Consider the following 23,432-nt stretch of genomic DNA (forward strand, 5'->3'; position numbering starts at 1 on the left):
TCACGCAGCCGCGCATCATACACTGATGACACACGGAGCTGTCAAGTGCCTTTTGCGCACGCAAAATGCTGCATTTTTTTGCGTGCGCAAAACGCACACGCTCGTGTAAATGAGGCCTAAGTCAAAGTGCGCAAAGGGGTTAATGCACAGCGGATGGTGTGAATATTGCAATTTTCCACTGATATTCCATTTTAGTGCATAATATGTTGTGCCCAGTTTGTGCCACTGAAGACAAATACCTCCTAAAACGTTAAGCGTGTTCTCCCGGGTATGGCGATGCCATATATGTGGGCGCAAACGGCTGTTTGAGCACGCTGCAGGGCTCAGAAAGGAGGGACGCCATTTTGCTTTTGGAGCGCAGATTTTGCTTGGTAGTTTTTCTGTTTTGGGTTTCGCTGGTATTTCAGTTTATAATGTGGGGGCATATGTAAGCTGCGCGGGGTACATTAGGGCATAATAAGAGGGTATAATAATGCGGTAAATAAATAATAATTCATAGATGTGTGGCAAGTGTCGCACTGATAAATGGTGTCGGATGTTACCCGCTTTTAGAAAACACTGCACATTTTGCATCGCCATATTCTGAGAGCCAGTACTTCTTTATTTTTTCACCACCGGAGCTGTGTGAGGGCTTATTTGTTGCGGGACAATCTGTACTTTTCATTGGTACCATTTTGGGGTACATGCGATTTTTTTGATCACTTTTTATTCGATTTTTTTGCAAGCCGGGTGACCAAAAACAAGCAATTCTAACAATGTTTTTTAGTTTATTTTTTGCGGCATTCACTGTGCACTATAAATGACGATTTTACTTCATTCTGCGGGTTGATACGATTACGGCGATACCAGATGTATATAGATTTTTTTATGTTTTGCAGCGTTTGCGCAATAAAATCACTTTTTTATCAAATAATTTATTTTCTGTGTCACCATATTCTGAGAGCAATAACTTTTTTATTTTTCAATCAAAAAAGCAGTGTAAGGGCTTGTTTTTTGCGGGACGGGTTGTAGTTTTTATCGGTACTATTTTCGGGTACGTGCGACTTTTTGATCACTTTTTATTCTCTATTTTGGGAGGGGTGGTGACCAAAAAAATAGCGATTCTGGTGTCGTTTTTTATTGATTTTTTTTGGGGTGTTCATCGTGCGGGAAAAATAACATTACAGTTTTATAGTTGGGGTCGTTACGAACGCGGTGATACCAGATATGTGTACTTTTTTTAACGTGTTCATTTTTTTCCTATAAAGACTTATTATAGGAAAAAAATGCAGTGTTTGTTTATATAATTTCTAACTTTTATTTTTACACTTTTTTAAAACATTTTTATTATTTTTTTTACTTTTTTCACTTGTCCCACTAGGGGACACTTAGACTTGCAACGCTGATCGCTGCTGGAATACATTACACTACACACGTAGTGTAATACATTCTAAGGGTATGTGCACACGCACTAATTACGTCAGTAATGGACGGACGTATTTCGGCCGCAAGTCCCGGACCGAACTCAGTGCAGGGAGCCGGGCTCCTAGCATCATACTTATGTACGATGCTAGGAGTCCCTGCCTCTCCGTGGAACTACTGTCCCGTACTGAAAACATGATTACAGTACGGGACAGTTGTCCTGCAGCGAGGCAGGGACTCCTAGCGTCGTACATAACTATGATGCTAGGAGCCCGGCTCCCTGCAGTGGGTTCGGTCCGGGACTTGCGGCCGAAATACGTCCGTCAATTACGGACGTAATTAGTGTGTGTGCACATACCCTTACTGTCATTGTGACGTGACAGTCTCACTGACAGGAAGCCTCGGAGGACCGGCCGGAGGCTGCTCCTCCGAGGCTTCCGTTCATGGCAACCCGGAGGTCATTGTATGACCTCTGATTGCCGTCACAAGCATCGGCAGCCCCCACGATCACTTCATGGGGGCTGCCGATGTGCTTCAAACCCCTTAAATGCGGCGACGGCAATCTGTCCCCGCATTTATGGGGTTAATTACCGAAATCAGCGGCGATGGTCCGCTGACCGGCAAGGCTGGAGTGTCAGCTGTCGGGGACAGCTGACCTCCCGGATCCCGGACACTGTCCGTAAGGACAGTGTGCGCCGGGAACTACTCCGCAACTGTACGTCCTGATGCGGGAACTAACCCCTCTGCAGGACGTACTATTGCGGAGCAGGGCGGGAAGAGGTTAACAAAGTAAAAACCACTTGTTAAAAAAATTAATTGTTTTGTTATACCACATTCCGAGAGGCATCACTTTTTTTATTTTTTACTCGATTGAGAGGTGTGAGGTCTTATTTTTTGCGGGATGAGCTGTAGTTTTTATTGGTACCATTTTTTGGTACAAAAAACTTTGAGCACTTTTTCTAAAAAAATTTTTTTAGAACTAAGGTGACCAAAAAACAGCGATTTTGCAGTTTTTAATTCTTTATTATTTACGGCATTCACCGTGCGAGTTAAATAGTGGTATATTGTAATAGTTTGGACTTTTATGGACGCAGCGATACCAATTTTGTGTATTTTTTTAATTTTTTACATTGCTTTAGCGAAAAAATGGGAAAAGGGCTTTCTTTTGGACTTTAAATATTTATTTAATTTTTTTCACTAATAAGTTTATTAACTTTTTTTTTTACACATTTTATTAGTCCTCCTAGGGGACTTGAACCAGCTATCATTAGGTGGCTGGTACAATACACTGCAATACTAATGTATTGCAGTATATTGTCATTTTTACAGGCTCCCGTAACAGCGCGATCGCTGTTCCTGTCCACTAGTCCCCGGTGTCAGCTGTAATACACAGCTGAGCCCGCTCCATATATCACCCCCCCCCCCACACCACGACATGCTATTAAGTCGTAGTGCACGAAGGGGGTTAATGCGCAACGTGTAAACTTTCTTAAAACATTTTTATTATCATTTTTTTTAAACTTATTTTTACTTGTCCCACTAGGAGACTTGCAGCTCTGATTGCTGCTAGAATAAATTACACTACCTACGTAGTGTAATGTATTCCAACTGTCATTGTGCTGGTCCTCATAGGCTTCTGTACATGGCAGCTCGGAGGCCATTGTTTGGCTTCCGGTCGCCATGGCAACCACCGTCAGCACCCGTGATTTCATGTGGGGGCTTCCGATCTGCTCTAAACTCCTTAAATGCGGCAATAGCAATCGGTTTCCGCATCTAAGGGGTTAACTGCCGAAATCAGCTGCGATGGGCCGCTGATCGGCAATAGGGAATGCAGGGAAGACACATTGCACAGTTAACTGCCGCTGCGGTGTATAGACCTAACTGCACGTCAAGTTTGCGCAAAGTTACTGCTCACCTTGACGTGCAGTTACGTCAAGGTGCGGGAAGGGGTTAAAAAAACCTCCATCTTGACTCTTATATTTCCCCAGCTTTTTCTCCCTCTCTGCTATCAATCCCATGATGCTTCAGAACAGCATCACATGACCAGCTAAAGATCATACATTTTTGCATGCTGCGGGACACTGTGAAAATCATTCTCTCTATATTCTCCTACATAAGCTGAGAAACAATAAGTATACAGACAGGGAAGCTGCACTATATTCTTATACATTAGACCTGTGTGACAGGAACTTGTCTAAGTATCTGTGGTAGCTGATGATAGAAGTTTGTTCCCCCCCCCCGTGCAAAACTAGTGTGGTAGGGGAACTGCTGAAGCCTGCGATGGGTGGCACACAGATCTCCATGGACTCGAGAAGAGAAACCGTGCAACCTAGCCTGATTCACAAGCAACCATCCCAGTCTGATATAAGGAGGTAGAAGCAGCAAGAAAAATAACAGATGAGAGACAGACACATGGTACACATGGGAAAGTTTCGTTTTGGCCAGAGTGTCCCTTTAACCTTCTAAACAGAGCAAAAATATAAACCTAAGTTTCACCTGTTCCTCTGAATATGAAAGTGCAGTTCCACAATACTGGTTTGCTGTAGGTTGCTTAGGATTGACACATAACAATAACAGAACAGACTACATAGTCGTTACGAATATAGTATAAGGCAGTACCCCAGCCGGTAGCTCAGGGGGCACACATGGCTTTTGGGCCCCGGCATGTGGCTTCCTAGCTGTGGCAGCTGAAGATAATATTACACACTAGTGGCACCATGGAGGTCTTAGCAGAACTAGGCACTACAGGCAATAGAACCATATTACTCTTCATATGTTTAATAGACTTTTTACCCTTTTAATATTCAGTGTGGCTCAAAACCACCTGTCCTATTCAAAAGTGCCTCAGAAACTACAAAAGGTTGGGGACTCCTGCTGTAAAGTGATTTCCCAAGGTTTATGCCCAACCAGAAACGTAAATTTAAACACTGCAGATCTTGGTGTTAGTAGCAAATATTTAAACGAGAACTTTAAACATCCTCAAGTGTGACGTTTACACTATCTGGCCAAAAGTATTTGGACAGCTGACTATCACACGTATATAAATTTGTTGGGCCTCCTTTTGTGTCTTTAACAGCTTCCACTCTTCTGGGAAGGCTTTCTACAAGATTTTGGAGTGTGTCTGTGAGAAGTTTTGCCCATTCATCCAGAAGAGCATTTGTGAGGTCAGACAATTGATGTTGGACAACAGGGCCTGGCTCACAATCTCCATTCTAGTTTATCCCAAAACTCGTTACACCATAACTTTATGGACCTTGATCTGTGCACTGGAGTACAGTCATGCTGAAACAGAAAAGGGCCTTCCTTAAACTGTTCCCACGAAGTTGGACGCATACAATTGTCCAAAATGTCTTGGTGTGCTGAAGCATTTCCCTTCACTAAGGGGCCTAGGCCAAACCATAAAAAACCCAGACCATCATCCCTCCTCCTCCAAATTTAGAGTAGACACAATGCAGTCAGGCAGGTAACTTTCTCCTGCCATTCGCCAAACCCAGACTCATCCATCAGACTGCCCGATAGTTAAACTGATTTTTTAATCTAGAAAATACTGCTCCGGAGTCCAGTAATGGTGTACTTTACACTACTCCAGTTGACCAGTGGCGGATCATCATTAGGGCAGTTCGGGCCGCACGGATCCTCTCATGCTCTGTGACATCGCTAGCACAATAGGGGGCCCTGGTGCAAGCGACAGCCACATTCACTTGTATCTGTGTCCTCAGGATGCAGATACAAATGAATACTATAGGCTGCAGGCCACGGTAGGCCTGCAGCCTATAAGGCGCTGGGAAGACTCCCTGCACAGACCGGCATGATGATGTCACTGCATCACGATGTCTGCGCATGCGTCCCTACCGGAGCCTGTGCATCGCTCTGTCCGTTGCGGGAACGGGACAAGGTTTTTTGTTTTTTTTGGGGGGGGGGGTGCACTGTGTAGCACTATATACAAGGGAGGGTGTTCTGTGTGGCACTATATACCAAGTGCTGTGTAGCAATATATGGGGGATTTCTGTGTAGCACTATATACAAGGGGGGAACGCTGTTTAGCACTATATACAAGGGGGGGAGTGATGTGCATCACTATATACTGGGGGGTGGCAATATACGGGGGGCATTTCTGTGTAGCACCATATACAAGGGGGGGAACGCTGGGTGGAACTTTTTGGTTCCAACGGCTAGGAAGCAGCATCAACTTTATCCATTGTATGCCTTTCAATAGCGTTGTGCCTGGACATTGTACAACTTTCCAAGGTGAGGATACTTCTTACACCTGTATTCCTGTTCAGTATTCTTTTGGGATTCTGCACCATGAGGCGCTTTTTCCTTTGATTTATTTCAGATATAAAGTACTTCACAATAATAGCACTTACATTTGACAGGGGGAGATATAGCTGATAAGAAATTTCACAAATTAACTTGTGTCAATGATGGCATCCTAAGACAGCGCTATGCTTAAACTTTTCATTACCAGACCAATTTTAATTTTCATGCTTTTGTTTTTTCCTCCTTGCCTTTTTTTCTACATTTACACAGCCATATGAGGGCTTAATTTTTACGGTACAAATTTTACTTTCTAATGGCACCATTTTATATTATGTTTGATGTACTGGGAAGCTGGAAAAAATTCAGAATGGGGTGAACTTGGAAAAAACAGAAGTTCCACCATTTTCTTATGGGTTTCGTTTATACTGTATTTACTGTACGGTGAAAATGACACGTTACCTTTATTCTGCGGGTCAGTACGATCATAGTGATACCAAATTTATATAGTATTTTTTTATGTTTTAGTAAATTAAAAGTTTAAAAAAAGCAAAACATTTTTTGCATCGCCATATTTTAACTTTTTATATTTCTATGTACAGAGCTGTGTAAAGCATCCTTTTGTATGGGAACTATGTTTTTATCTATAACATTTTAGGGAATGTCTGGCATTTGATCACTTTTTATTCAATATTTTTGGGGGTTGAAGTGGCAAGAAAACTGCGATGCGGCCATTTTGATCTTTTTTCTCGCTATGGCATTCTACATATTGGATACATATTTATTTTTTATAGTTCGTGCATTTTTGGATGCAGGGATGCCTAATGTGTTTATGTTTAATTTTATATGTATCTAGGGAAAAGGGGGTGATTTTTTATTTTTATTACTTTTTTAGCGCCCATAGGGGGCTTGAACCTACGATCATTAGATCGCTTATGCCATAGACTGCAATATTACTTTTGAAGCCTAAGGCAAAATCAGTGGATTGCTATTGAGACCTGCCACAGGCGGAACTCAATAGCAATATTCCTATAGCAGGCCTGGGAGCGTTCAGAATGCTCCTAGCTGCCGTTGGAACCCACCGGCTCCTACGATGTCACCGTGCGGGAGAAGGTGAACGGCCCCAAAGGGAAAATTAGAGTAAAAACCCCTCAGATGCCGCTGACCACATCTGACCACAGTATCTGAGGGGTTAAATGCTTGTGATCAGAGATGTCTCTGATCGCAAGCATTGCCGCTTGGTCCCTGCTGTGTAACACAATAGAGTTTGTGGGCTTCTGAGTGGGCTTCATTTTTAAATAACTCTCTCCTGTCTAGCAACGGGATAGGGTTAAAATTGTTTGTCTATGGAGATTACATCGCTGTGTGCACCTGTTTGCGATGGGTGTGGTTGAAACACCTAAATTCAATAATTAGTAGGTATGCCCACATATTTGTTACCATGCGGTGTAAGCATGCCAGGTACCGCTCCATGTGACATTCGGCTTAAAGAGAACGTCAGGTATGCTAAAAAAATATATAATTTCGTAAAAAACATCAACAATTTCAGAAAAATCACTTACCTCTGTCTGAACTCCTGGAAGATTATTCTATTTGGAAAACCCTGTCTGCAGATTCGGATCCCTTCTAGGACGCCATTACAACGTAACTGGTCAAGCACTAAGTGAGGCTCCAGCTTTCCAGCCTATTAATATATTTTCACAAGTAAAATGAAGTGCATAACCTATACAGTGCATACATTTTACTAGGGGGAACTGTAACAACTATACATTTCTTTATATTTTTCCCTTGTGTTTGGGAATTATATCTTTGCTATTGCACCTTGTTCTTTTAGAATAGTCAAAGCATACCACAGTCTTGCCAAGTTGTAATGGTATGTGTAGTTTATTCGATGATAGGGCCTCTGACATGTCTTTTCTGCTTTACTTTAAAAAATTAAAAAACACCCTGGAAAACTCATAGCAGGAGGAAAAATAAATTCTTCTCTTTGCTGAACCCAAATCAGTTTTTGTGCAAATGTGGGGAGCAATATGGGACACAAATATACCCTCATCACATTGAGATATATGAAGCAGATGTAATAGAAGCCCAAGTATGACTTAAAGAGGCTCTGTCACCACATTATAAGTGCCCTATCTTGTACATAATGTGATCGGCGCTGTAATGTAAATTACAGCAGTGTTTTTTATTTAGAAAAACGATCATTTTTGACGACCTATTGCATTTACAGCACAGCAAGCGTAATCTCGCGAGATTACGCTGTAAATGACAGCCCAGCGTGATCTCGATGTGCTGTGCTGTAAATCACACACAAACATTAGCGAAGTGTCAGGATTCTGAATAGACATCACGTCCCGGTTGGTAGTGATGTCTATTAACTCTCAGGACACTTGAGTAACGTTAGTGTGTGTGTGTATGTGGCTGCACATAGTGATCTAGTAAGAACATTATGCGCTGTGTAAATGAATGGAGGGAAGTTTATGATGCTGATTGGTCAGCTGATTGGTCAGCTTCATACACTTCCCTCCACAACGCCCACTTGGTCAAAAGTAAAACACGCCCAGTTGGACATTAAGAAACTCATTAGCATAAAGCTAAAATAGGTTGTAACTCCGTAAAAAATGATAGCTTTTCTAAATAAAAAACACTGCTGTGATCTACATTACAGCACCGATCGCATCATGTACAAGATAGGCCACTTATAATGTGGTGACAGAGCCTCTTTAAGACAATGTATGCAGTTTTTAGTAGTCCTTTAGACAACATTGGCATTGGGTAATACAAACTTCCATTTAGGTACTGTACATGTGACAAAAGGTGAATGATATGTTATGTAAATTAAATGACAAATTTGGCTGCTCTTACCCTCTTTTCATGGTTAGGGATTATGCAACGGACAAAATTGGGATTGGTGTTCCTCAGTGTAGACATTAGTTTAGACAGAGATTCTTTATAAAGTTGTCCAACTGTGCGGAACATTCCTTTCTTTGTCTTGTATGAAGATCCAAATGACATCTCAGCCATTCCACTTATTTGGTCCAGTCCAACAATTCTATCCACTGAGGGCAAATCAGTTACAGTGATGAATACAACATATTTCATATAGCAAGAGTTTCCATGGTTTATTGCAGTGTATGTGCAAATGGCATTACTTAACAAAAATTGCACATCAAATGGAAAATGTGTGGGGGAATATTATACAGTGGTCACTCCAGCTCTCTCAACATCTACAGGAGGCAGATACATTTTATGGTAAAAATAACAATGAATTCTTCTCATATAGGAACATAGCAAAGCACCCACACCCAACTTGGCACAAGACCAATGCATTCAAAGGCATGCTACATTACAATATTATAATATTAAATTGTCTTAATATGGTAAAACATGCAAAACATCTGTTGCTATTGAAAGTTAATCAGCGTGAAGCCACTTTCCGCTTAACTGCATAAGTAGCAGTTCCCTAATGTAAAGTTTAGAATCACCACCTTTACAACTGGGAGTTGCTTTAAAAGCAGAGATGGAGAAATTAAATTCACTGCCATTGCGTTAAAGTCACTGCTTAGGGCAGCCTGTATTCTGGCAATGCTATGCTGACACGCAGGCAGTCCGGACGTGTCCTCTCAGAGCACATAACACAACATATATTAGGGCTGGGGCAGCACTTCTACAGTGACCGGGCAGCCCACAATTGCATCACATAGAAGAGATTGTTCTGTAATCCAAGCAATTTGTTTTTTATTCCTAATAATTATGTTCAGTATTAATTCTGAATATTATATAGCATGCCTTTAATATGACAGGAAGAGAGAAAGCTGAAGGTTACAGAAATTATGTGGACAGATTGGAAGCAAGCGGCTCTATAACTGCATGCATGAGTCATAACTGCTGGGGAATGGAGTTCAGAGCGTACAACTGAATAACCTACTTTCAACTGGGCCCTGCGGCAGCACAGCGTAGGTGTCAAAGAAATAAACGGCCTGAATATTCTGGATATCTGAAGAAATACAGTATTGCCAGGAAGGGAATGGATATTGTATGTGAGGTGTATGAAATGGAAAAAGTAAGTGTATCATAAACATTATAGGTTTAAATAAAGTCCACATGTGGATGACGATATGGGATAGTTGTAAGTATCAATGTGGACATTAATTTGAGTGCCAGTATGAAATATTAGTGGATGCCAGTATGGGATAGTTTTCGGGTTCAATAAAGGATAGTTGTGGGTGCCAATATGGATGTCAGTATAAGATAGAAGTGTGTGTTTGAAAAGAATAGTCGTGGGTATCAGTATAGGAAAGTTTTGGGTGCCAATATGGATGTCAGTATAAGGTAGAAGTGTGTGTTTGAAAAGAATAGTCGTGGGTATCAGTATGGGAAAGTTTTGGGTGCCAATATGGATGTCAGTATGGGATAATAGTGTGTGTTTGAAAAGAATAGTCGTGGGTATCAGTATAGGAAAGTTGTGGGTGCCAATATGGATGTCAGTATAAGATAGAAGTGTGTGTTTGAAAAGAATAGTCATGGGTATCAGTATGGGAAAGTTGTGGGTGCCAATATGGATGTCAGTATGGGATAGTAGTGGGTGTCAGGATAGTATAGTAGTGGGTATCAGTATGGGACAGTTGTGGGTACCAATATGGATGTCATATAGTAGTGAGTGTCGGAATGGGATAGTAGCAGGTGTCGGTATGGGATAGCAGTAGGTATTAATATGGGATGGTTGTGAAAGTCAGTATGGGATAGTAGAGATATATGCAATAGTGAGTATATAGTAGTTTATTTTGGAAAGATAGAAATTTAAATATTGAAAACAGAATAGAAAGCCATAAAGTTGAAGGAAATTTTATGACACATTTTTCGTTACACAGAATAAATATGTAATGGTGTTCAAGGAAAGAATAAGGAAGGAAAAGCGAAAGAATAGTTATGTTGAAGAGGTTACATTATAGTAAAAATGACAAGCAAATTAGTAAAGGCAATTTATTAATATATAAATATATCTGAAGTCGATATAAAGAATTATCACATTAACTATTCGTTCCAGTGGAGTAGAGGACATTACATTACCCTTATCTTCTAACTAATATTATGGAGTTATAATTTATAAGAGGAAATTAGGGGGTTAACGTAATCCAGCAATATTGTATGGCCTCCTGTGGGGTCAGGAAGGAGTTTGTCTTCCCCATGTGGTAAATGGCCACAATGGTCCAAGGGGTTTTGTTTGGTCTTTTTTTTCTGGACTATTTTTTCAAACTATATAAATATGTATATCCAGAAATGTAAATTCATATCAACTACTGACCAACAATGAAATTTTATCCTGCAGTTTAGTAACGTCAGAGGTAAGGTATGGTAGGTTTAAGCTTCAAAACACAATGTAAAGATGCACCGGGCACTGGAGTAAGTAGCTAGTATATCACCCAGCGTACCACAATTTGTTCAGAGTTGGTGCTTTGATCCACTTTAATAAAAACTGTTTAGTAAGAATGCAACTATGACTGATACAATTAGAAGGCTCTAGTGGCAAAGTACTTTATTACTAATCCGGGAGGTTCTAATCCCAGGACCACGAGGGCTAGCAGTGTAAAGGGGTCGCAGTGGTTGCTAGGATTAAGCTGCAATACCAGGCACAGCCACAACTATATGTGCGGTGCTGTGCCTGGACACACAATAAAGGTGACCCCCGAGAGTCGGATACCCATGATTAAATATTGATGGCCTTTCCTAATGATAGACCATCAATATTAAAGTCCAGGAAAATCTTTCTAGCACAGGAAACAGGCTATCAGACTTTACCCGGCACTCACCATCTTTCCACAGCTCTCCTGTGAATTTGTCTGTACTCTGATGAAGGAGAGTCGCAACGTTGTCATTCAGAGGATCCATGTTCTTCATCAGCCATTCATCTGCTTTGTAATCCACCTATAAGTACCCAAAGATAACAATAATATAAAAAACACTCCTCTGTTTTACAACTTACTAACAATGTTTTATAGGCTGCCGAAACGATACACATTGGGAAGCTGCCCATTAAGATCAGATCATTAGCGCTACTCGGCTGCTTCTGTAACTTACATACAACAGAATGGAGAGAACCGCATGCATATGTGGCCCCCTCTCCACTAGTCCCTATAATAGGCATCGTGCAGTCGCCGCACCTAGCGAAACTGGGGTCTGGTGACCAACATTGTCGATATATTAGACATTTATGGCATACCTGTGGATATGCCATAAATGTCTAAGTTGGGAATACCACTTTAACCTGTGATGGATGGTTAATTTGCTTATATTCTCTGTATTAAATTAGATCATAAATTATCGAGCAGGATGCCGGATCATGCAGAGATGTAATTTCTGTTCCATCTGCAATGACCTTCTCCCTATTTCTTCTTTGTTTGCAAGAAATAGATAATCTCTGAAAGTTCTTTCTGTAACCTTGACATGTTAACAGTTAGCGGTCTGGCTGAACGCCCAGACATGAAGTTATCACATTCCTTATTATTTGTTTCTATCTCATTATTTCCATACATATTTGCAAACAACTCCCATATTGTTCCATTTAGAGGCCAAATAGAGTAGGTGCAATTTAACTTAAGAATCGAATGAAAATTATATTACATTTGAAATGTTTTGAATGTCTGTGATTCGCTCAATATGAAACATTCTCATTGTATGCTATTGGCTGAATCAAAGTTATTGTCATATTGGCTGAAATCAAGCCTATTGCCCTTTTGTAAGATATTATTGTCATTGTTTTTGGTAATAAACTTTAGAGGAGTATTTTTTTAGCATATAAGCAATGTCGGTGTCTCTTACTTCTCTCCGATATATCGATACAACCTATGATCTGGATCTGGATAAATTCCCAGAGTGAGTGTCTGATGGAACACTCGTCTAAAATTTCAGTCTAATATATTTTGAGCCATGATTTCTTCAACAGTTTTTAGTGCCGAAACCCGGGAGATTAATAATCTGATAGCTTTCATAGAGAGGTCAGGCATTGCATCTGTGAAATAAAAAAACTGCGGCAGGTAAGAAACTTATTCTTAGACAACCTTTCACACATGTATTGCTTAAACCTTGGAATTAGCTGTCACAACGTCACATCTCCCGGACGCCGGGAAATTTATCCAGAAGTGGTATGAAAGGATGGATCCAAAAAGGTAAGTTAAAACTTTGTGGGATGAATGATTGCAGGTGCGTACATTATCTTGAGTTGTTGTTGAAGATGTCTAAATCTAGAGCTGTTGATATGAAAGACATGAGAGTATTTTTGCCGCCAATTAAACTGTTAAGATGATTATTAGCAGTAGTGTAAAGCTGTAAATGATGATCCCCCCATTTGGGATGCAGTGACATAGCAGATAGTTGAGGAGTTGAAATTTACACGTGTACGTTTTAAAGTGACATGTGCAGCTTGGACAGTGAGAAAAAACTTGTGCTGATCAGAGGTATTGTGTCCATTGCATCCAGCTGTCTGTGTGTAATGTGAGAAAGCTGAAGGCTGTGTAGAATGAACCTGCAATGAACTGTACTGTTAGGACTATGTTGTGTTGTATTGTTATAGTTCTGTTGTAGTGTGTCACTTGTTATTTGGCTGTTGTGTGAAATTGTTAAGGATCAAAGAAAAGGTTATCCTGGTGCCCGTTTGCTCTGAGATAGCCGAGTGTCGGGCGAGGTACAAACTGTCCAGTAGGTAACAGAAAGGTTGGATCTTGGGTAGGTACTATCCTGTAGTACCCCAAGGACTCAGAGGGCAGAGCGACAGGGGAAGCCTCGTAGTGTACAGCCAAATAAATTGCGACAAACAGGGTAAGAAAGACGCAATAACAACTACAAAGGGATCCCGTAATAATCAGGTCCTTTGTCAGGATGGTAATGTCAAATGGATTGAATGTACCATTACCGAGTGCTATAGGGGAGTGCATGTGTTGAATATTTTATCGAGTAACCATTTATACGATCCTAGCAGACTGCCAGCTTGTAATGTTGTTTGTAAGGATTCTTAAAAACCGGCAGTTGCATGCATTCTCAGACTAGCATAAGGTAGGAATCAGTACAGACTGATTTCTGGCACGCATTTAATAATGCGGCATATATATAAACTTTGTTGTAGCATAACAACCAAGTAAGTCTGTAGTAGTAGAACATCAGATCGTCCGGACTGAATACCGTTGTTAAATAACAACATGTGTTTAATGAACGACCCTGACACATACCCCAAGTGCCACCTGTGTCGTAGTAGTATTACTACCTACACAAATTACAGTGAAGGGAATGATATTGGCTCGCTCCAAGGGCCCCTAAAGAAATCATCACCAAAATACATAACAGACCCCTAGACTACAACCCACAGAGTGAATGGTTGAGGGGGGGATGAGATATACATGATCCAATATAATTTCCATGTAAAACCATTGTCAAGTGCAAGAGGAAAGATTTTGTGATATGTGTTACATCACAGGCTGTATGAACCAAAAGCTACACCCCGGCAGAAAGTGTTTTACATAACTGAAAGGGACAAGGGGTTAGTAGACGATTGAAGTGAATGTGACCAATTCCTGCTTGAGTCAATGGAGTTTCACGAATGTCAATTGTGTTGAAGAATTATAATTTGTGGATTGGCAGCATTTTGTCTGTTCTTGATGTTCAAAACAGTGAGCTCCTTAAAGGTTATCGCACTGCTAGAATGTCTGGAGGAACGACTTTGATATCGTACTGGTAAGACAGTCTGTTCGAAATTAGTAAGAAGGCTGTCCGAGATATCTGTCGACAGACGGGGCCGGTCTGTCTGAAGGTAGGGCATTTGCCAGAGAATACCCTACTGCTCTCCGACCATGTGGTCGGGGGAAAATAAGACAAAAATTCAGGATAGTCTTTGGGCATGGGTCCCGGCCATCACTATAGTAGAAAGAGCAAAGGAAGCTGAGGCTGTGATTGTAAAAGAATGTTAAAAATGATTGGCGTTGGATCTTGTGAAATGTTGGAAGATAGGAATGGAAAAGGTTTATAACAAACTGTGAAAAACTGTGTCAAAAATGCAGGCTGTGTGGATGTTAATAAATGGCTGTTTGTGAAGACACAGAGTAAGTGAATCTGGAGTGCTGCAAGAAAGGAATTAATGATGAATAATGAAGATTATGATGGGAACTTTGATGTGACGTGTGTGATGTGTGAACATGTCTGATGTAACATGTGTGTCGAAGAAAAGTCTGAAAAAAACAGACTGGTACAAGCTTATACATTGAGAAGATATTGCATGGATTGATGAGACCAGTGGCCACAGTATAGCATTGGTTTTAGATCTATATTGCATGCTATCATTCTTAACAGCGGTACCGTGTACATTTTTTAGTGTGTCTTGAGTGTGGGGTTAAATAATTCGAGTTATAAATGTAATCAGGAGTTCTAATTTCTTTAAAGAGGCTCTGTCACCAGATTTTGCAACCCCTATCTGCTATTGCAGCAGATAGGCGCTGCAATGTAGATTACAGTAACGTTTTTATTTAAAAAAAACGAGCATTTTTGGCCAAGTTATGACCATTTTTGTAGTTATGCAAATGAGGCTTGCAAAAGTCCAAGTGGGTGTGTTTAAAAGTAAAAGTCCAAGTGGGCGTGTATTATGTGCGTACATCGGGGCGTTTTTAATACTTTTACTAGCTGGGCGCTCTTAAGAGAAGTAACATCCTCTTCTCTTCAGAACGCCCAGCTTCTGACAGTGCAGATCTGTGACGTCACTCACAGGTCCTGCATCGTGACAGCCACATCGGCACCAGAGGCTACAGTTGATTCTGCAGCAGCATCAGCGTTTGCAGGTAAGATCGACTTACCTGCAAACGCTGATGCTGCTGCAGAATCAACTGTAGCCTCTGGTGCCGATGTGGCCGTCACGATGCAGGACCTGTGAGTGACGTCACAGATCTGCACTGTCAGAAGCTGGGCGTTCTGAAGAGAAGAGGATGTTACTTCTCTTCAGAGCGCCCAGCTAGTAAAAGTATTAAAAACGCCCCGATGTACGCACATAATACACGCCCACTTGGACTTTTACTTTTAAACACACCCACTTGGACTTTTGCAAGCCTCATTTGCATAACTACAAAAATGGTCATAACTTGGCCAAAAATGCTCGTTTTTTTTAAATAAAAACGTTACTGTAATCTACATTGCAGCGCCTATCTGCTGCAATAGCAGATAGGGGTTGCAAAATCTGGTGACAGAGCCTCTTTAAGCAAAGCATGGGTCTAAAAAGGGGAGGGGGTTCTGAGAGGTCTGTGAAAGGCGGGAGACAGCTAATATTGAGGGCTTGGGCTATGATCTCCCCACGTGTCTATAGCTCTCTCCTCTGTGAAAAGGAATGTCTTATCTTTACACATGCGTTGCTGTCCCCGAGTACCTAGAGAGAGTAAAATATTACAGCAAGCTGAGTTTGTCTGCATTAAAAATAAAAGTTACAAAATATGGACTGCTGGAATGTGTGGCGGGATGTTGCATATTGAAGTGTTATATGATATGATTTGACGTAATGTTTTGAAGTTAATTCAAATGAATTAAAATAGATATTGTGAGACACAGGGTCTTGAACATGTATGTACCTCTACTGTTCCCTACACCCACACACAATTTATTATTGGTATACAGTAATTGACTTAGCAAACATATTAGTCTGTTAGAATGGATAAAGATTTACAATTGTTATTTTTGCTTTTACACATGAAGGCAAATGGTACAGTATGCTGTAGTATTGCAAGGCTGGAGCCCAGTTGTTGCAGTATGTTGATGACGCAATTCTGGCCCGTGAGTCAGAATTAGACTGCCTAAATGTCATTTTGAAAATGTGTGTTGTTTTTACAGTAAACGGCTGCAAGGTATCTAAAAGAAAAAATGCTGTTTTGTCAGGAGAAAATCACTTTTGTTCTAGGCTATTGCGTATTACAGGGGGCCAAACTGGTGCCCCCAGATAGAGTGCCAAATCTCAATATGTTGAGATATGCCGCTTTGAACCCTAAAAGGACGAAGTAGTGATGAGACTGATCAGGCACGTCTCATTGACAACGCACAATTTTGTTTGGTTTTAGGAGGTGAAAATTGCCTGAACATTGTTCGTTTTACGCCACATTTTAGTAAAATAATTTTTGTTTGTGTTATCATTCAGGCATCTATAGGACCTGATGGGTGTGGGATTTACAAATGTTATTGATTATCACATGAGTGTGTAGAAGTATATAACATTTAGTTGTTTTTGTTTTTTTTAGTATAAATAAGAGTCTAGCTTAGAACAATAGTTAATCTGTATCATATACAGTATGTACAAGACAGGATACATGATAGTTACGATGCAGGAGGTAAATTATCCAGAGACCACTCCCACCTACTCGTTCTGTTCAAGAAGCGGAGCTGGGGGTGCTCGCTGAGGCTTGCAATCTGGCAAAAGTTAAGACGTCCAACATTTACACTAACTCTAAGTATGCTTTTGCCATCACCCACGATTATGGGCCAATTGGTAGTAGGAACTTTGTTGGATCATCGGGTAAGCCAATTCAGAGCACAAGAGATGACAGACCTGGCAAGGAGAGTATGTGCAGCCAGGTAACAGAAAATTGGCTTGTCCCTGGATTCAATAATGCCAACACTAGGTTTGTAGTAGCCTGCATGATATGCGCACGGCATGACATAGGTGAAACAGAAATGGTACTTATGAAAAATGCACACCGGTCAGATTACCCTTTCCAGCGACTGCAGAACATACAACTACCCATGGTAAGTGTGTATGACAATCTGCTCGTATGTGTAGACCTGTTTTCAGGGCAGCCTGAAGCCTGGCCAGTATTTTGCCCACTGCAGAAGATGTGTGTAGTGACAGGGGAATCGTTTCTACCCCAAGTATTGAACTGATGTTTGTACAATGACTAAGATATTAGACGTTCTCTAGATGAAATCCCAAAGTTAGTTTGTATTATAACTGTATTCAATAAGTGTTGTGGGAATATTAAAGGGTTTTTCCAGCGCATAGGCCATCAGTACATGATCTACAGGGGTCCAACACACGGGCCCCGCACAGATCAGCCGGTTCGTGCCTCCGTGCACCGGACGTATAAGCCGGAAGCAGCTGGCTCCGGCCACGGAATAGCGGCCGAGCTGCAGTTCTGCAGCATGGCCGCTATGCTATGTACGGAGCCAACTGCTTCGGGGCTCCGTCCATAGCATTATGTGCCACAACATCCAGTGCCCGCAGGCCACCGTAGCGGCTTATCTGTGAAGGATCCGGTTGTCGGACCCGGACCGATGACATACTGATGATCTATGCGGTGGATAGGTATAGATGCGGTGGATAGACACAACCTGGTCTTTGATGCTGGGAGAGCATGGTGTGTTGTTGTTTGGCATAGCAAGCAGGGTAGCCCGCTCTATGAACTATCAAGGCGTCACAAATAGGCTTCTACCTGGCTATACACGTTGTGCCTCATGACGTACACACTATCCCTCCATGTTTCACACACTTGCACCCCATTATCCATTTATTTCTATTGAGGCACTTCACTCATTACTGCCCCTTATATTTCACTTATAGTATTACACTTGCACATACACTATTCATTTATTATTTCTTACTACACATCCCATGCACCACACACACCACTCCCCTCAAGACCAGTGGGAGTGGCTATTATTATTTAAAGCACCTGCTCACTCCTTCATCAGCGTTTCTGACCTGGCTGTATCCATTTGTAAGTATGGCCTTTTTCGGTGGTTTTGTATATGTCCCCTTGTTTTTATCGGTTCTGTCTGTGCATCAGGAACATTCTGTTCCATTTAAGGAGTTAGGGACTCAGAAGTCTGGGGATCCTTGTCGTGGATTGCGAGCTTGCGTCCTTTTGGCCAAAATGATTACTAATACCCCAGGTATTTTTCATTACTACATATATTCTCTTCTCTTGGACACAGCCTGGTCTTTGATGCTGGGAGAGCATGGTGTGTTGTTGTTTGGCATAGCAAGCAGGGTAGCCCGCTCTATGAACTATCAAGGCATCACAAATAGGCTTCTACCTGGCTATACACGTTGTGCCTCATGACGTACACACTATCCCTCCATGTTTCACACACTTGCACCCCATTATCCATTTATTTCTATTGAGGCACTTCACTCATTACTGCCCCCTATATTTCACTTATAGTATTACACTTGCACATACACTATTCATTTATTATTTCTTACTACACATCCCATGCACCACACAAACCACTCCCCTCAAGACCAGTGGGAGTGGCTATTATTATTTAAAGCACTTGCTCACTCCTTCATCAGCGTTTCTGACCTGGCTGTGTCCATTTGTAAGTATGGCCTTTTTCGGTGGTTTTGTATATGTCCCCTTGTTTTTATCGGTTTTATAGGTCATCAGTTGTCAGAAGATGGACAACCCCTTTAAATACTGAAGTTAAGTTTTATGTAAAGTTTTGGATCAGCATGCCTTAGCATTGGACTATTGGAGGCATGTGTCAGTGGTATAATTTGTAAACGATAACTTCTCAGTGGAAGTAGATTCCCATGTTTTTAGTTGTGAAAGGAAAGTGTTAAAACAGAAAATTCAGATCAGAAACTATACCTGGATCTGGTCTGTGTGTGCACAATATTGTTTAGGTTTGCTGAAGTTTGAACCAGCCGATAAGAAAATTCTGTGCAGTATATATAAAAAGAATAAAAATCAGTTTGTATCTATCACTTTTAGAATACTGCCCAATGTGAAAGATGTCATTGTTAATGTTTTTCTTCAATTTAATTATCTGATTAAGATTAATTAATGCTTATGCGATAAAAAGATTGTCCTCCATAGGAAATGTCCAACTGGGAGCAGAAGGCGGGAAAACCAGATTCCAATGGAATGTGGACAGATAAAGGAAGCTAAACCGGTAGCACCCAAGACACTCTTGATGGCACTTGCATTAATGGTATGTGGCCTCACATATGCCCAAGACTGAAAGGATCGATTTGGTAAGATCTAATTGGTATGTCCCAGGTTTTACAGCTGTTGCTGGTAAATTCTGTTAGAGCTGACTGATTTGCCTACAGAACAGTCCTGGCAGACCGGTGCCAACCTTATCATCATACCCGTCTCCCACGAAGAGACCTTGGAAGGCCTTCCCAGGTAATACAAGTTGTTTTTAGCTTCCTAAGATATTAGATATATGTATAAGGGTGTCAATTTGAATCTCAGAGTAGGTAAGAATAAAATTGGTTTGAGACACTTGTCAGATAAGACGTATAGTATCTGGGAATATTTCTGTGGGTAAGAGCTATTACAGGTCATCAGCTCAGATCAAGGTACAAATCCCACTGAAGAGTGTAATACCAAGTGCAAAATACAGTATACCCAGTAGCTACACATTTTCTAGGTGCCTTGTCGCATGGGACAGAGAAGTTTTTCCTATATAAAGGTGTTTGTTTGATTTAGTTTAAGGGCCTGTCATTGTTATTGTATGAACTTAGAACAACTTTTATAGACTATATTGATGTTAAAGAGGCTCTGTCACCAGATTTCAAACCCCTATCTCCTATTGCAGCAGATCGGCGCTGCAATGTAGATAACAGTAACGTTTTGTTTTTTTTCAAAAACGAGCATTTTTGGCCAAGTTATGACCATTTTTATATTTATGCAAATGAGCCTTTCTTAAGTACAACTGGGTGTGTTTAAAGTTATGTTCAAGTGGGCGTGTATTGTGTGTGTACATCTGGGCGTTTTTACTTGTTTTACTAGCTGGGCATTGTGAATGGAAGTGTATGATGCTGACGAATCAGCATCATCCACTTTTCTTCGTTACCACCCAGCTTCTGGCCGTGCACAGACACACAGCGTGTCCTCGCGAGATCACGCTGTGACGTCACTCACTTCCTCCCACAGGAACTTCATCGCGTCGGATGAGCGAGGACACGCTGTGTGTCTGAACTGCCAGAAGCTGGGTGGTAATGAAGAGAAGTGGATGATGCTGATTCGTCAGCATCATACACTTCTATTCACAACGCCCAGCTAGTAAAACAAGTAAAAACGCCCAGATGTACACACAATACACGCCCACTCGGACATAACTTTAAACACGCCCAGTTGTACTTAAGAAAGGCTCATTTGCATAAATATAAAAATGGTTATAACTTGGCCAAAAATGCTAGTTTTTGAAAAAAAACAAAAAACGTTACTGTTATCTACATTGCAGCGCCGATCTGCTGCAATAGGAGATAGGGGTTTGAAAATCTGGTGACAGAGCCTCTTTAATGTTATCATCAGATGAGCATTTAATTTTAACAATTGACAAAACTTGGGTTACCAGCAAGTGCTAACAAATTTAGATCAAAGACTAAAATTATGAACTCCATCACGGAGATGCGGAGGGCACAAACTGAGCCAATGCAACGTGCTTGTCATGAACTGACAGCAGTCACAATTCTAAGAAGCCGTGTAGACAAGCAACTTGCCAGAGGAAGAGGATTTAGAAGCGGAGGGTATGTGGCAGGCATAATAAAATTCCACTAATCTGCCTATGAGTGAACTCACCCCAGGCTCATAGTTTGAGGTGCTGTGTACAGCTCGGCGATGTACATTAACAAGAGACGGTGTCTGACAGATAAGAAGGACCAAACCAAGTCCTGCTGACATCAGCAATCGTCAAGGTAAAGTAAAGGTCAAAGACCTGAGTAAACCAGTCAGCAACATCCAAGTGTTTTACAGCGGAAGATAAGTAAGTGACCTGGAGGTGGGTAATAATAAATCCCCCACTGTACACCTTCGTACAGTCTGACTCCAGAACTGTGTGGGTTACCCGAAGGGCTTATTTACACGAGTGTGTTAAACGTCTGTGGGACGGCCGTTGAAACAGAGGCCGTCCCACGGACCTATGTAATTCAATGTGGCCGTTCACACAGCCGTTGTTTCAACGGACCGTGTGAAGGGTCCGAGGGAAAATAGGACATGTCCGTTCTTTTCACGCATCACTCCATAGACTCTCAACTATGGGGGATGCGTGACATCGCGTCCCGCAGCGCTGAGCACGGATGCACCATTTTTCACGTCCGAGATGCGTAGCGCTCGTGTGCATCAGGCCTAAGGGTGACAGTCAGTGAAGGGCAGAAGGCAGAAGAGGATGATGATGTACAGGACTTGTCAATGCACTGATGGGACCCCTAAACACAAACCTGAGAGGAAATACATGTGATTGTTGATAGAGTTATATTATTAGTTGTGGCCCTATTCTTTATATTGTTTGAGGTTTATAATCATAGAATATAATCTCTGTAATTGAATATGAGTAAAAGGGGGGGTCTGTGGTGGATGGTCCATTTGCTTTAATCCTCTGTATTAAATTAGACTATGAATTATCGAGTAGGATGCCGGATTATGCAGAGATGTAATTTATATTCCAACTGCAATGACCTTCCCCCTATTTCTTCTTTGTTTGCAAGAAATAGATAATCTCTGAATGTTCTTTCTGTAACCTTGATATTTTAGCAGTTAGCGGTCTGGCTGAATGCCCAGACATGAAGTTATCATATTCCTTATTATTTGTTTCTATCTCATTATTCACATACATATTTGCATACAACTCCCACACGGTTCAATCTAGAGGCCAAATAGAGCAGGAGCAATTTAACGTAAGCATCTAATGAAAATTATAAAATTACATTCGAAATGTATTGTATGTCTGTGATTCGCTCAATATGAAATATTCTCATTGTATGGTATTGGCGGAATCAGCGTTATTGTCATATTGTAAATTATTGGCACAAATCAAGCCTATTCCCCTTTTGAAAGATATTATTGTAATTGTTTTTGCCAATAAATATCAGAGGATTATTTTTGAGCAAACAAGCAATGTCTGTGTCTCTTACTTCTCTCTGATATATTGATACAACCTATGATCTGGATCTGGATCAATTCCCGGAGTGAGTGTGTGTTGGAACACACGTTTAAAATTTCAATCTAATATATTTTGAGCCATGATTTCTTCAGCAAACTCCTTCCAGCTCAATCACGTACAGTTATGTCATGGGCACTAGTGTCTTAGCGCATTCCATCGAAAAGTCTAATTACTGATAACTAGCATGGATTCATGAAAAACAGGTCGTGACTAACCAAAATGCTCGGTTTCTATGAGGAGGTAAGTGCAAATCTGGATGTTGGTCATGCGGCTGATGTGATTTATTTGTATTTTGCAAAAGCATTTGATACTGTTCCACACAACAGTCCTGTTCTGAAGCTAATGGGGGAATGTGTATGCAAGTGGGTAAAGAATTGGTTAAGGGACAGAAAACAAAGAGTTGTTATAAATTGTGCTTACTCAAAATGGGTTGAAGTCAGCAGTGGGGTATCACAAGGATAGGTGTTAGGCCCAATTCTTTTTAATCTCTTTCCTAATGACGTTGTGGAATGGATTGATAGCAAGGTGTCAGTTTTTGCTGTTGATACAAAACTTTGTAGGATACTTGAAATTCAGCTTGACCTTAAAATATTACAGGAAAATTTGAGAAGCTGGCAGCATGGGCAAAAACATGGCAGATGAAATTTAATGTTGATAAATGTAAAGTAATGCACTTAGGACACAATAATAGCATTAATTAATATGTATTAAATGGAATAAAACTGGGGATAACGGAACAAGAGAAGGACCTTGGGTATTCTGGTAACAAATAAGCTAAGCAGCAGCACTCAATGTCAGGCTGTTGCAAAAGCAAATAGGATTTCAGGGTGTATAAATTGAGAGATAAAAACCCAGGATTCAAATGTAAT

The 23,432-nt window shown here is 41.0% G+C and overlaps 1 protein-coding gene across 5 annotated transcripts in view; it reads right to left on the reverse strand.

Annotated features, from left to right (window-relative positions):
* The window catches only part of LOC142662116 (myosin-10-like), a 428,074-nt gene that overhangs the window by 125,768 nt on the left and 278,874 nt on the right, over positions 1-23,432 (reverse strand). For all 5 annotated transcript variants that reach the window (XM_075840065.1, XM_075840064.1, XM_075840061.1 and 2 more), the window contains 3 exons: positions 11,469-11,583; positions 8,524-8,717; positions 7,221-7,342 (listed from right to left, as the gene is read on the reverse strand). In XM_075840065.1, the coding sequence (XP_075696180.1) occupies positions 7,221-7,342; positions 8,524-8,717; positions 11,469-11,583 (431 nt within the window). The remainder of the gene's footprint in view (positions 1-7,220; positions 7,343-8,523; positions 8,718-11,468; positions 11,584-23,432) is intronic.

The sequence above is a fragment of the Rhinoderma darwinii genome, chromosome 10 (genome assembly GCF_050947455.1).
Source record: "Rhinoderma darwinii isolate aRhiDar2 chromosome 10, aRhiDar2.hap1, whole genome shotgun sequence".
Lineage (NCBI taxonomy): Eukaryota > Metazoa > Chordata > Amphibia > Anura > Rhinodermatidae > Rhinoderma > Rhinoderma darwinii.